At 43.5% G+C, this 16,033-nt stretch overlaps 1 protein-coding gene across 1 annotated transcript in view; it reads right to left on the reverse strand.

Annotated features, from left to right (window-relative positions):
* Positions 1-16,033, reverse strand: part of LOC119396275 (inhibitor of nuclear factor kappa-B kinase subunit alpha) — a 60,879-nt gene that overhangs the window by 32,161 nt on the left and 12,685 nt on the right. The window contains exons 6-10 of the mRNA XM_037663428.2: positions 11,905-12,029; positions 10,487-10,594; positions 9,412-9,532; positions 7,221-7,415; positions 3,456-3,682 (exon numbers count right to left, since the gene is read on the reverse strand). Of these exons, the coding sequence (XP_037519356.1) occupies positions 3,456-3,682; positions 7,221-7,415; positions 9,412-9,532; positions 10,487-10,594; positions 11,905-12,029 (776 nt within the window). The remainder of the gene's footprint in view (positions 1-3,455; positions 3,683-7,220; positions 7,416-9,411; positions 9,533-10,486; positions 10,595-11,904; positions 12,030-16,033) is intronic.

A 16,033-nucleotide genomic window follows, 5' to 3' on the forward strand; every position in this document is an offset into this window, starting at 1 on the left:
CTTCAGCTGGGCAGTCGATTTTCAGACCTTGAAACTAATCTCAATGGGGCAATAAACCATTTCACGTCTAAATCCATCTCTCAGCCACGCCTTTAAATGTGTTACTGGGTGATTCCACGTAAGATCGAACAAACGATGGCTGGTCGACCTCTCAAATTTATTTCAAAATTTTATATATTATTGCCTGATGAGTGGAAAGAAGAGATCCGCAATTTGTTTTGCCGCCAAAAATTTTTTCGAACCACAGGAAATCAATAATGACGAAGAGGTGGAGTGGCGCGCTCATCCGCTCTGCTCTTTTGGCCAACTTTCGTTATGAATTGCACAAAATATATTAAAGTTAGGTAGCTGAAATTTATTTGCCTAAATGTATGCACGTTTTTGCTTTTGCTCAGGTATTTTTAGTTTTTATGTGTAGTGTAGATGTTTTTATAAAAAACCTCAAAAATGGCCCAATCGGCAAAATTTTCTTTACTTTGAAGGTCTTTATCTCAAAAAAGCCTTGTAGCATGGCGACAAAATTCTGCATTACGTTCCTCACATGCGTATCTACCAAACTGCCAAATCTTGTATTTATATAACTTTTCAGTAAAGAGATATGATCGGGCTAATTTCAAGAAAACACCGAACAATGGAAACTTCTGACGACAATTAAAAAAAAACCCCAATTTTTAAATTTCTTAAACTTTGTCCACTTATTCTCCTCCACATCATCTTTCACAATCATTAAAAACATGTTGCATAATATCGTTGCACTAATAGTTACGGCCCCTCCAATAAGACCCTTAGGCAAGGATGGGCAATTCCGACTTCTTGCCCAGCAAGTGTATAAAATGCAGGCAGGATTGTATTTCTTTTTACTAAAAGGCCAGCAGGTACCCAAAAAGGTGTTGCCGGCACTGAAGACGTTAATTTTGAAAATATTTGGTCACTGCAGCGGGCACGAGCGCGGGGCTACCGATCAGGCGCGCGCGCACCCGAGATGCTCGTTGTAAGAGACGGCGCAGTGAGAGCTCGTTTTCGCGTCCTCAGACCGATTGAGTTCGAAACAGCAACAGCTCTCGGGTGACTTGAACACACGTGCACCGGTAGTCGCAGTGATCTGGTTAATTGCGTCGATTTCTTTTTCAGGGGGCATAAGAATGTCATCGTTATACAGTGCGTTCCGTGATCTTCTTTCATTGCAGTGGTAGCAAAAGCACGCGTAGCACAAGTAGTCCGTCTCACTGACAGTCACTGATCTTTCGGGCGTTAAACGTTCCTTCAAAGCATTTATGTCTAGGTAGGTAACTCTGCGAAATTTTGGCTTCTTTGCATTAATTAAAGGAGTACTGACACGATTTTGAGACATCGCAAAAAAAGGACATTTTTTGCTTCGCTGGTATGCAGTGTCCACGCTGTCCACACACTGGAGTCGGAGAACACGTATAAAATATTTTAATTTGACTTTGAAGTTTTTGTCGCTGAGCATTTGCAAGCGACATTATCCCGACAAGTCAAGACAGTTCCTCCGAGTTCGCGAGTTCTGCGTCCTGCATGCAGCCTAAATCGTAGAAATCACTGTCAGGGTCACTGGACGACAATTCACTCATCGTTGTCTATTGCACCACGAGGAGATGACGGATTTCCCGCTAGTACGTCGCGAATTTCTGTATCTCCGTGACATCGCACTGCTATGAAACGACACTGAGAAGCCACCCCCTCGATATTGAAACCGAAAGTGTCTATTTAAGGTGGCGCTAATTAAAATATAGGATGCATTCCCAGGCACCAATAGTCGTTTTAGGTTTCTCAACACCAGTATTTTTATTTAGAGCAACAATCCGAAATTTTTTTTAAATTCGTGTCAGTACTCCTTTAAGCTTCTTGTGCTTCGAAAGGTAGTCTCCACAATAGACTCATTGAGAGCTATACTTTCTCGTCATGAGACGCACAGGAGGAGTAGAGTAAGAGCAAAGCACAAGAACTATCCGCGCCGAATGAAGTGTGAACAGCGCACCGAACACGCGGCCAGTTCACGCCGTCTGCTGCCGGCATCTAATATAGACAAGCGCATCCGGTTACCGATAGTGTTGCTTTTCTTTCCTTTGACAATCCATATTTTGCTTTGCCACTGGAGCGCCACGTCCATGCTTTCCACTGATCGCAACTGGCGCAGCGCAGTTTCTGTGGCAGCAGTGTGCGTGAAGCGAGCGCTCATAGCTCCCTTATAGAGTTCTCATCTTGCTTCCACCTCCGCCGTGTTATCAGCGCCTAGCTGAGATGCGAACAGAGGGCGGATAGAATAGCGAAGCTCCAGTGCACGTGCGTTCAAGTCACCCGAGAGGTGTTGCTGTTTCGAACTCAATCGGTCTGAGGACGCGAGAACGAGCTCTCAATGCGCCGTCTCTTACAACGAGCATCTCGGGTGCGCGCGCGCCTACTCGGTAGCTCCGCGCTCGTGGCCGCTGCAGTGATCAAATAACTTCAAAATTAACGTCTTCAGTGCCGGCGACACCTTCTTAGGTACCTGCTGATCTTTTAATAAAAAGAAATTCAATCCTGCCTGCATTTTATACACTTGCTGGGCAAGAAGTCGGATTGGCCCATCCTTGCCTAAGGGTCTCTTTGGAGGGGCCGTAACTATTAGAGCAACGACATTATGCAACATGTTTTTAATGATTGTGAAAGCTGATGTGGAGGAGAATAAGTGGACAAAGTTTAAGAAATTTAAAAAATGGGTTTTTTTTTTAATTGTCGTCAGAAGTTTTCATTGTTCGGTGTTTTCTTGAACTTAGCCCGATCATATCTCTTTACTGAAAAGTTATATAAATACAAGATTTGGCACTTTGGTAGATACGCATGCGAAGAACGTAATGCAGAATTTTTGTCGCTCTGCTACAAGGCTTTTTTGAGATAAAGACCTTCAAAGTAAAGAAAATTTTGCCGATTGGGCCATTTTTGAGGTTTTTTATAAAAACATCTACACTACACATAAAAACTAAAAATACCTGAGCAGAAGCAAAAACATGCATATATTTAGGTAAATAAATTTCAGCTACCTAACTTTAATATATTTTGTGCAATTCATAACGAAAGTTGGCCAAAACAGCAGAGCGGATGAGCGCTCCACTCCACCTCTTCGTCATTATTGATTTCCTGTGGTTCGAAAAAATTTTTGGCAGCAAAACAAATTGCGGATTTCTTCTTTCCACTCATCAGGCAATAATATATAAAATTTTGAAATAAATTTGAGAGGTCGACCAGCCATCGTTTGTTCGATCTTACGTGGAATCACCCTACTATTCTTAAGTGCAGGTTTCAAACTCTCTAATATCTAAAGCAGTTCTTCTAACGCATTTTTTGTCTGGGTTTATGCTGAAAGCTTAGCAATTGTTCATAGAACCAACGTCACACATGTGGTTCCTGGGCAGTGCATAGAAGGGAGGGATGAATCAAGAAAGAATAATGCTCACTGGAAGCTGCGGAAGGCACGTGGAACATTCTGAAATGTGTGCACTGACTGACGAACAGTGTAGGCTGCTACAGCCCATTCCCTCCTGATCTCAATGCTCTTCAAATAGGTGCGACTGTCTGAGAGGCGAGTTGTGCAATAATGCAGCTGTTGAAGCCATAGTGACTCTTCGTCCTTGTGACCATCATCAGATGTGTCAATGAGGTAAAGCATCACCTCTCCAGCTTCCTGCACAAAACAAAAATATGAGTGTGGGGGGGGAGTATAAAAGGTAGAACTAGGAAGTGTGAATATAACAGAAAAATTAATGTGCAAACCATTTATTTAGTTTGATACACTAAAGGCCGTGTCAAGCATTACACAGGGAAAACCAAACAACTCGTTCATTAGTGAGAATTAATACATTGCAAAAACAATTAACAAGTTATACAAACATATATAAGTATACCGAGAAAAAGTCTACTTATATACTTTAAAAGTAAAATAAGAAAGAGAGCACCCTGCAAACTTCATAAATGTGGTGTGTTAAGACATTTTCAGTAATGCATCATAGAGCACCCAATTAAATGATCAGAAAAAAGAAATAACAGGTTAACCTCAATGCCACTACATAGTGTAAATTTGAAGACCCCTCACAATATATTTCAAAATCCTATGACAAAATTAATTCTGAATCTCAAGGTGCAACAGAACTTTGTCTGGCCAGGCTGAGGTAATCAAACAGAAAAATACCAAATTAACTTTGAGATATAAGAATAAGTGACTTTCAAAAAACCTTGTTCACTCAGAATGCAAGCACCCAAGTGATCTGTAATACATTTGATCACATGAAAAAACACAAGACATGAAGATGGGCAAGAGAACCACATTACAGTTGATTGCACTGATGGCTGCTCACAGGTCTTATATAGCTGTATGCTGCCATGTGTACATGCACATGAGGCTTTTCTCACTATGTGGGTACACAGGTGTTTACAGCAACATTCCGTTCACATATTGCATGAAAACTGAAAGAATTTTTCATTGAGCAACTTTATGCATGAGGCGACATCCTAGCCACTATTTGAGGAAGGCTACCCCTTTGAAGAGTACAGTACTGGTGCAATGCACACATACCGATTTCCTCTGTGGTTGTTTCTGCAATACAGTTAAACATGGATATAGTAACGAAATTGACAAATTCCCGAAAAATCTGTTACAAACAGGTTTTCATTATATGCAGTTTCTGCACGAAAATTAGGAAAATAAACACACAAGTTAAACAAAAGGGGAACTAAAGGCAGAGCTCACCCAAAATATTCATTTAGTGGCAAAAAACTGCATTATTTTCCTCTATTGTTTGTTTGTGAAGGATGGCAATACTGGGCGTTCGTAGGACATCAATATAGCGCTGCTCCGTCCCCGTCTAGCTGTGGCCTCGAAGATTGGCTCTGGCTACGCGCCGTCGCGTTGCTGGAGCTAATTGCGGAGGCCATGGTCTAGCGAGCCCACAGTGTGGCACAAGACAGCAAAGCACGTGACGAGTTGACCTCCAAAGATCCGTCTTTGTCTCAGACAGTTTCCATTAGCGTCTAATGTGACATCTCCTCAGCACTGACGGCACAGCCTTCCATAAATAAATAAATAAATAAATAAATAAATAAATAAATAAATAAATAAATAAATAAATAAAAAGTCACAAAGCTGCACGTAGTCAGGGGCTGCTCCATGCGCGTGCAGTGAAAGCATGCACGCACGCACAGCATTGAAAACGAAGAGCGAACGACACGGATACCACGGAATATTCAGAAAAGAGCTCTCCATATGAAGTGAGGCCCCACATATGCAGCATGAAATCGAAGCGTAAAGACATGAAGCAACAATGTTTTTCTTTTTAGCGGCATCACCTGGTGTCATGTTAACGAAGCACAGTTCAGAGACTTCTGCAACGACCGAAGAGTGGCACTGCCAACGCAAAAGCTGTTAATGGATTTGGAAAGGGATTTGGAAAGGGGTCATGGTTTCTGGTCTGACGTTCGGCAATGTAGTCTTGTGCATGAGATCAGAGGTTCAAGCAAGATTAAAAATTAAGCAATGTGGCATAGGTAGGCTTGCTTTAGGAGCACACGGGAATACTCCAAATCACGGGGTACCGGGTGACATGGAATGGACATCATTCGAGGGCAGGGAAGCTAGCAGCAAAATTTGAGGAGCGATTGAGAGAAATGAGGAAGGAGCGTTGGGCTAGGAAAGTTTTCAGCTACTTGTACATCAGGAATGTCCATACAAAATGGAGAAAGCAAACCAGAAAATGGACAAGTAAATAGTACTTAGAAAACTGCAGGAGACCAAGCCAAAAGGAACTATTGGTTAAGAAAAAGGTGAAAGAAACGGAGAGGGACATGTGGAAAATAGGGATGATTATTAAATCAGCACTGGAGACCTACAGAACTTTCAAGCAGGAAATTGCCAAGGAAAAGATCTGCGATAATTCTCGAGGTAGTTTTCTGCTGTTTGAGGCCAGGACGGGAATATTGCGGACCAAGACATACCAAGCCAAATACGAAGGAATAGACACATTATGTAGTGCATGTGGAGGGGAGGAGGAAACGGCTGAACACTTGATACTGTTCTGTAACGGGCTTCACCCTATAGTTCAAGATAATGGGGCAGAATTTTTCAAAGCATTGGGGTTTAGGGACAGTGAAGGGAAAACAGCAGACTGCGGGTAGAAATAACCAGGAGGAGGTTATATGATTGGTGGCTACAATCAAGGCACGAGTGAAAATTAAATCCTTCACTACATAGTGCTAGTACTTAACTCCACTATGTATTACGGCTAGGTGGTGCGAGCCGCCACCCGATCTAAAGGGTACAGCCTTATCTATCTACCTATTCATCCATCCATCCATCCATCTATCCATCGTTTATTTTTTTTTTAAGAAAGCCAATGTGGCAGCACCCGCAAGTGGCTGGATGAGGGTTGAAAAGAGGGAGGAAAGGGCACACCCGCGCATGCATGGGTGTGCCCTTCTCCCACTTTCCGCATGCAGAAATGAGCACTCGCTGTCGCCTCGCAGTCGCCAGGGCTTTGAGCGCACCATGCGAGACGCCGCCGCTTCACGCTCTGTCGGCGGTGGGGCAACCGCAGAAGATGCATGCAGCTCCTGCTCGTGCCAAAACGACAAAATTCAGGGCAAAATCCCCAGGTCGTCGGCAGCGAAAATTTGTTATATCAAGGGTGTCTCCCGCTGCCACTTTTTTGCACACAGGTCGCAAATACATGTGCTTCTATGGGGTAACGGTGGGGAACAGAAAAACTTCGTAATATCGAGGAATTCGTTGTATGGAGGTTCGTTATAGGCAGGTTTAACTGCAGTAGATTTTCCTCATTCATCGCCCCCTGTTCACAGCAATGAGATCTGGCTCTCCACCACCAACATTTGGGCGATGGCGCTGCTGGAGTACATGACCACAGCAGATTCAAGGTTCTTAAGCACGCTTGAGCAAAGTTAGCATTTTTGTGATTGCACAGAGCTTGCATGGTTATTGGTAATGCTTGGCAGCAGTGTCATGCTAAGTGAAGAAATATGCTAAGTGAACATTCGCTTTCACAGTGACATACACTGGGCTCATACTATTATATACAGGTTTGAAAAGATCTGCGAGCAGTTCACCAGTGACAACAGCTTGAAACACTTAGATTTGATAATAAGCCAGTTCAGTTATTCAGCCCCTTTACCACATGAGTAACAGTAAGGAGATGAGGATAATGCTTTCCACAGACCTGGAACCGCTTATAGTGGTCTTTTATGTACTTGACGTCTGCAACTCTTCCGCTTTCCGTGAGGAGCAACTGGTCTGCAGGCGCCAAGTCTGTGGCATTCTTCAAGGCTAGTGACAAGCTGTCCATGAAAAGGTCTTCACTGCTGAATGCAACTGATACCACGGACATTGTACCAATGCAGAACACGTGTACTGTCTGGAAAGGAAATTTTTTTAAGGAGCTTACATGAGGCACCTTGTAAAGCAATGAGCATGCTTGCACACTTTGAGTCAACAATTGCTGTCAGTAAGACACCTAACTGCAATTAATATGCACCAAATGCCAGGTGTAGTCCAAGTATACCAGAAAAAGACTGCAGCAAAATACCAACCCCTCCCCTTTAGGGCCTGCTCACGTCGTAAATTGTACAAAATCTACAGTGCAACTCTGCCAACTTTACAGAAGCTGGTCATGCTGGCGCAGAAAGAAAGCATGCAACCTTATTAGCTGACAGTGTAGATAGTAATTGCTGCAAGCAAACTGAGAAGCCTTCTGGGCCTGCAGAAGCTAAATGCATGCCAGTATGTGTGTAGGTACAGAATAGAGGGTATAAGAGAGTGTGGACAGATTTATTTGATAGCTGAAATGTACACAGCCTTAGAAAAATTCTTCTTTCGAGAACGACTCACAGATACCACACAAGGGCCACGTTTTCCCACTGAACGCTGCCTAACACTTTTCAAGAATGGGGTAGCGCACCTTCAATTCACATGCACCACACACACTGCTAAGACTGTCAGCCAAGGTTCCACATTCATCTACATTCCACAGCATACACAAATATCAACATCCCCAAACACTACAGGGCAAAGAGGGCTTCCACATAATGTCATCAAAAATTGGCTTATCAAACCAAGAGAGGCCGCAGTCTCGGAACATAGATCATTGTTCTTCCATTCTCCCTCCCAAGACCCAGTGGACTTCTAGGCCACAAGGAGAACAGAGCAAATGAAAAGACCAAGGACAAGAGGCTCAAGGAAACAATCACAACTTTCTGGCTTCGTCTACCAGAAAAAGCCGCCAGGTTTTAATATACAGGGCCAGGTCTGGCTCCATGCTGACCTCCAACATCGGAAAGTGATGGTGGGATTCGGTGGGATCACAGAAGACATCAGCCAACACTGAAGAAGATGCAGATGCCCCTGAGGAATCCGACTGCCCCCTTATTCTGCCCACCATGTCACACAGAATAAGCCAATCAAATCTCAAGCACTGCCATGCAGGATACAAAAGAAATTCACTGCACCAAGTGGCACCACCAGCTACGAGGAGCGGTTCGCCCCACCACTTGTTCTCCTTCTGGACACACAGAAATGGTGGCCCCTATCTGCACAGGAATTCGTCAGAGAGACCTGCCTCAGAGCAAACTGACCAGACCTCAGCTCCTATATAGTTTAACCACCTTCATACCTCTGTCTAACAACACTCACACCCTATACAGGCCATAGAGCCATCCCTTCTGCAAATTAAAGATTTTGCTCGTACATTCCTTCATTAAGCCAAGTGAAATAATTCTCCCACAAAAAGACAGTTGGTCATGGCTAGCAGGCTATAGGACAAAAAGACCAGCAGTCAAAGCACAGCCAGCCTAGTGCTCTAGGCAGACTTCAAGGAAATTCCTTCAGCAAAGGATACTGTTACATGAATGTTGCCATGCATTACTAGGCAGTGGTACTGGGTTCAATACAAGGATGAATATTTCATCAACAGAAACATTTTTAGATAGCTGTATTCGCTTTGCCCACAGGAAGCAAGAACAACAATTTCTTTAGTAACAAAAATGAAAACATTTACTTTAGCTTCCATAGAACCATATGTGCCTAAACTTCAAGCTTGAATGAAATAGCATATGATTTGTAAATATTTAAGAATGAGAACTATTATGAAACCAATTTTCAATGTCAAACCGGGTCAAAGCTATGAAAGTTGCCTAGGTATGTTCAGCATTTATTCGTCCTATAGTTACCTTTTAAAAGTTAACTTTTAAAATTTTACTGTCTTAATATTTTGAACCTGGTGCACATAATGTAACACTTGTGAAGCTGTACTACTAAGTATGAGACATTCCTAATTTTCATATCGGTATGAAAGGGCAGTGTACAAAGATGACATTGCATAAACACAAGAAAAAGAAATTAAACAAAGTACATACTGGTTGTGCGAGTAGTTTCTCAAGAATTTCAAATACTGTTAAGCCACAATGGCGACTCCTTAGTTCTGGCTGTGTCTCAAGCAAGATTTGAAGCCACTTCTCAACATCCTTTTTGAAAACACTGGCAGGAAAGAAAAAAAAATATAGATGAGCCAGACAATCATCAGCAACCATAGCGCAATAAAGAACACGGGACAAGGAAGTGACCAGGACAAGCGCTCACTATCAACAGAGGTTTGTTGATAGTTGTTGATAGCGCTGTTGTCTGGCACTATTTGATTTGTATTCGATTTGGTCTCACAAATCACTATTTGCCCACTCCTATGAAAACACCACCAAGAAAGGTGGTAGCGCAACCTCTTTGATGCCTGAAAAAGCACGAGAACAGCTTAATCCACAAGTGGGTCATGACGTACTTGCGAGGATATAGTGTATGGCCCACCGGTGGGTCACAACGCGCATAGGTGGAGACCTAAAAAATACTGCTGCAGTGAATGTGTTAATGAAATCCACTTTATGCAATTACGATGATCTGTTGGCATGCATGCTCTGTTATGTACCATTTTCCTAGTCCAATGTGGTGGTGTATGAAGGGTTTAAACACACACACGAATGAGCACATAAATATTGAGACTTGTAAACTGAGACTCGTAAACAAATATTACATATACCCCCACTTACTTCATAGAACATGTTTGCAAACAACGTTTTTCATGCTCAACAATAAAAAATGCTGGAAAATCTGTGATTGCCATAGAGTAATCTAACATACTCTGCATGAAAATGTTAGATCAGCTACTGTAATGCAATCACCACAGCATGAACTCTCAAAACACTAGAAGCACTCATTTTTCAGGTAAGCAATACTACCACCATAAGCAGCGCAATTAGTGGACTCTCTGCCATAGATAATCTGCAGTCAAAACAATATCCTGTGAGGTAATCACTACAGCAGAACTTTATTATATTTTGGTGCTTGTTATGCTTACAGGTAGTCACATTTAACAGAAGCATTCACTTCTTTTAACATTTCCAGCACTTTTGAATTTGACAGCTGTCAATCAAAACCACTCACCTGGTCAAGCACGTTTCAGAAGGTAGAGTTTTCCAGTAGCAGCGCTCTCCACTAGGTGCTATGTCTCCTCGAATATCACCACTCTTCTTATTGTGCACTAAAGGAATCCTGGGAGAGAAATCAACATACGAAGTAAAGCAAATACCGTATAAACGCGTGTAAGGGCCGCACCCGTGTAAGGGCCGCACCCCGTTTTTTTGAAGTGCATATTCTAAAAAAAAAAAAAAAAAAAAAATGCGCGTAAGAGCCGCACCCACACTTTCCGCAACCAATACGTATTCAAAATGCGCGCGCGTGTAAGCTTCTAGGCGTAGTCGATAGATGGCGCAAGGAAACGCAACCATCATCATCGTCACCAGAGTATATAGATATATATATTTGGATTTTATTCGTGTTAAGATGTTCGTGAAGTGGGCTAAAATTTTAACTTTTTATTAGTATTCATAGACCCGCCAACTAAAGGTTAAAGCAGGATTTTATCTTTAGCTTCTCACATCTCTATACAAACGCGCTATTGGCGCTATTCATATCGGCATTAGCATCACCAACTTTGGCATGGCGTTCGCGTCGTTCGCGTTGTTCGGTTTTTGCAGTTCAGCCAGCCGTTTGCTGTAGTTTTCTGCACTGTTCGATGACCTTCGTGCTAGCTTGTTTTCTACTCGGCGTTCACGTTTTGGCAAGATGGGCAAGTACCTGAATAGCTACACGGCTGGCTATAAGTTGAAGGTGATCGAGTATGCTCTCGAGCATGGGAAACGTGCCGCCGGCAGAAAATTCGACGTTGACGAGAAGTGTGTTCGACGTTGGTGTGCTCAAAAAGAAGCCTTGCGAAACACCAACAGCACTAAGCGCGCTTTCCGAGGAGAGCAGTGCAAGTTTCCCGATTTGGAAGAAGACTTGCTCCGCTATGTGACTGAAGTGCGGAATGATGGTCTTGCACTCGCAACGGACATGCTGCGTGTGAAGGGACTAGCCTTGGCGACTGTACTTGAGTGGACCCCATCTGCGTGGAGCTCGGTGTCGACGGACATTGTGTCCCGAAGTTTTAAAGTCGCCGGGACATCTAACAGCTTGGATGGCACGGAAGATGACTGCATGTGGGGTGACGGCGCTTCGCAGCACATCATCTCATCTCGGACTCCAAGTCTGAGGACTCGCCGAGTGACGACGATTGAGCACGTATGTCGCAAGAAATGTCGTATACTGCAATAAACGCTCTTCGTTCGCTAACTGGTGCGTTTTTACTTAAAAAAAAAAAATGTCGCGTGTATGGGCCGCACCCTGAAAATTGGCCCTCATTTCTTGAAAAAAAAGTGCGGCCCTTACACGCGTTTATACGGTATACTGTGACAGCATGGTCACTGTTTATTACGGTTGCATGCCATGTTACTTCACTTCTATTATTCCAATGCACCTACCACTGTGCGGGAGAAGCTGTAGGGGAAAATGGCCGCTGTCCTGTGATGACTTCATAGGCAAGAATGCCCAGGCTCCAAAGGTCTACCGCCCTGGTGTATGGCTTCTTCTCAAAGAGCTCAGGTGCCTTATTGAAAAAGCAAGCATTCACTGTTAGATTTTCACTGAAATGAAACTTAGACATTATTTACCACATCGCAAGATTGTAGAACTGGTGCAATGTACGCTTACAAGCAGACATCATTAAGACGGACAAAGATTCACGGAAGGTAGTGACACTGAAGGTAGCTTTTACTGCCCGCCCCTTCGTATCAATCACTGTATTGATGCGAAAATAAAAGTCATTGTCATTGTTATTGATGATCACAACATAAACCGAAGTTTATATTGAGAAAGTGCCGCTAATATTTACCATATACACTGTAAAATATTACTGCAACGACGTTGAAGGAGAACCCAAAACTACTACTTTGTAACCATTGAGCACTTTCATCACCAACGTTGCCCACCTACCGAGATGGTACAAGGGACAGTTGCCACACAGTATGCTGAAACCAATATAACAGGCTGCAATTAACAGCTCAAGGACCATGACAGATATTAAACAAGCAATGAACAACAGTAAAATAGGGGAGCACACATAAGCCAATTTATACTTATGCTTTAAACAGTTCATTCCGCATTTTGCGGTGCATGCTGCATCACATTACCATGGCTTCGATGACCTGCTGCACACATGCAGTCAACAGCAGTCAATGTACCACCCTCATGTTCTTAGCTATAGCATGGTTTCTCAGAACTGTGTTAGAATGCTGTCAGAGTGCTGCAAGGTTTTGATTTCATGCAATTCTTATTGCTTGCTGCAATTAACAACATAAAAGTTCTTTATATTGGCATCAGTGATGAGCATTCTACGAAGCAAGAGGCTTGCTATATCCTGCCAGCACATTCACAAAATTCTGATAAGCCAAGTGATCACTAAGAACATAACAGCAGGATGCAAAAATGCAAATCCGCTGAACTTACACTGCACATGCGTAGCAGCTCATCACAGTACCAGTTGAGGGTTAGATGGTGAAGCACGAATTGAAAATCACTCACTCCAATGTATATATTCCATTCCACAATTGTAGCACATTACCCTCAACCAAAGTGCAGCACGTGCACAAACTCATGTGTGCTGAATAGAAGCAGAGGGGCCACTGACTCAGCAGTTCTGAACTGCCTAATCAGGCAAGCCAATAGCAACAATGTGCACTATCAGATTTAGGCACCATCAGCACAAAACATTCCCGAAGTCTTCTGTATAAATTGACCGTCTCATTGTTGCTGATATACTGGTATGTTTCTGCATTTCAGACCCACCATGTCACTGATGCACTTGCACTCTATCCATTCACATGTGCACAGTAACATAAATATGGTGAACTTCAGAGTGGATCTACCATAAACTTCTTTTTTCCTGTCTATGGGTTTGTGCAATCTGGGATTTCATTAGCAGCTGTAGAATGCACCCTGTCATGGGCATGGTTGTGTTGCATAGAGTACAAACGTCGTAGAGGGGTGGCTACCAGACTTGTGTCCACTACGGTGTGCTTATCCATTCAAATATTTGCTATGTAGCTTGAGGCCACCACCCTTGCATGTTTCTGGCATCTGTCATGCGCTTACAGGCTTTCTTCTTACATGTCTTCCTGTCTCTGCTTCGATGCCTCCATTTCAATGACAAGAGTGCTCCTTTAACTGGTGTGCTTTTTCTGGGATGGCTCTAACCTGTGCCTTACTACTTTCACGTGTTGCTCTCTTCTCTGCCTTGTTTAGAATTAAACAAAAGCACTATTTTCTTGGAGTGTGACTGCTTGCACAGGATCTTCAAACACTGTTTGGAGGTCCGGCCCTTCAGTCTCTGAATATGAGCCAAGCTCAGACTTGTAGGATGACAGCTTGTTTGAGGAAAAGGTAACTCCCACGGCACAGCAGAGCCATCACAGATGTGTGCATGTATTTCTCAATGGCGTTCTTTTTCTTTCTGCTACATTTTATTCCTTCATCAGATAGAAATGACAGGACCAAAACAAGAGTAAGTTTGCCATTATGCCTGTCATTATTTTGCCTTCTGCATAACCAAATCTAAACCATTGTGTTCGTATTACAATATGGTGGAGAAAGACCTGACCCTGGATCAGTGTCACTTAAGAAAAAAGCCAGACACTGGAAAGGTTTAAAGGGCCACACCTAACATACTTTTACATTATGAGATAAACACACATGTTAGACTACAAATGATGCACGTCATGGAACTGCATCAGAATTGCATACCTGAACCCAATATTCGGTGCTGCTTTTGCAGTATTCGAAACAAAGCCGTTTCGCAGTGGTTCAACGTTAACTAACTACAGTTTTCCTTTTGCAAGCGGGGATGTACTTGGAAAAGCAAACCTAGTGACTGGCAAGTGAGTGCCGTGAGTAGCAAACACATATGGGTGTGTTTCGTTTCATATGCATAAAAATCTCAAAGGCTGTGCTTTAGTTGATATGTTTACATTGAAACCCACACACTGGTGGTGCAAGGATTTGTACTCAATGTTAAATTCTTTTTACTTGGTTGTTATTCCTGCAAATTCTGCTTCAATTCATGCGGCAGTGCATAGCAACGGAAGTGGACATTAAGTACCAGTTGTGGGATAGCACGTACGCCCATTTTCTTTCCTTAACGCTTGCATGATCACGGACTGGCAGTGGGAACCAACAGGCCACGCGGACGGGGAGCACCGCTGCCACTTTTCTAAGAACTCCCTTCAATCCCGCTGCTTCGCGCCGCGCGCTAATCCTAGTTTCTCTGCGCGCAGGAAAGGGCACTTGTCTCCTGCGAGGGAAACCCTCGCAGAAGACAAAAGGTGATAAAAAGCGAACCGGACAGAGGGACAGGCTCTCTTGTGTCAGCAGTCACTCACATCCCCTGAAGAAACCACGAGCCACCGCCGATTGACCAAAGCAGTAAGCCTTACGCTTTGTTTTCTACATAGAGTGGGCTCTCCCTCCAAAGGGACACTAAAGGCAAATATTAAGTCGACGTTGATTGTTGAAATAACGGTCCAGAAACCTCGTAGTGCTACTTTTGTGCCAAGGAAGTGCTTATTTTGAAATAAAATCACGTTTTAGCGGTCCGCATCGCCTTAGCGCACTTCAAATCACCCGCCTGAAAGCGGTGTTTCTCACGTCACTGCTGCCGTGCCCAACGTTGCCTGCCTTTACTGCACGGCAGCGTGCACTGGCGGCGTGCGCCATTCGGGCTTCCGGCAACATCACATGCATGCGGCATTTTGTCGAACTTTCTGTCAGAGCAACTTTCACGAGCGCGCAAAACACACACGGCAGTACGCGATACGAAAACTACCAGTGAGACGTAACCGCGTGAGCGAAGCAGGGTGCCAGGCAAAGCGCAGTTCGGCGAAAACTGAACCTTTGAACCACGCGCACCGTTCCCCATGGCAACGCCAAGGAGGTTCTTTTATCCATGAATCAAACAGACACGAACAAGCAGCATCTTATTACGTCTCTTGATGCACGGAAGGTTCTTTTTTATTGCAGCTAGTTTGATTACGAGTGATTAATTGTAGTCGAACTCTCTCACGTCATCGGGATCATTTCTAAAATGTGCCGCTCGTGGCGCTCATCGTGTGATACATTTACCTTAATTTCTCAGTAAGTAGGGCACTGCTGTTGATAATATTGCTGTTTTAGACATTGTCATACATTTAGCTTTCACTCTGACATAAATTGTTATTTGCCTTTAGTGTCCGCTAAGCAACATTTTCGTGCTGTTGCTACAGCAGCAATAAAGTGTTTGTTGAATTAGGCAGTTGCCTTATTCGCCCAAACCCGTTGTAGCTGTGATTACACGCGTTATGGGAAGGCGATGTTAACACGTGCACGGTACGACTGTGTGCAGCTGCAACTGGAGCTAGGCTTCAGCACCAGCCGGCCATAGAGCAAAGCCCCTCACAGTATAAAGATTAACAATATAGCCATACAAAGTAATATAAAAAAAAGAACAATGCTAGCCCCTGTTGAGACAGCAACCTAGGTCTAGTGGGAATCCGATGTCTGAACACAGGAACGTGGGTGGAA

The sequence above is a fragment of the Rhipicephalus sanguineus genome, chromosome 1, assembly GCF_013339695.2.
Source record: "Rhipicephalus sanguineus isolate Rsan-2018 chromosome 1, BIME_Rsan_1.4, whole genome shotgun sequence".
Classification (NCBI taxonomy): Eukaryota; Metazoa; Arthropoda; class Arachnida; order Ixodida; family Ixodidae; genus Rhipicephalus; species Rhipicephalus sanguineus.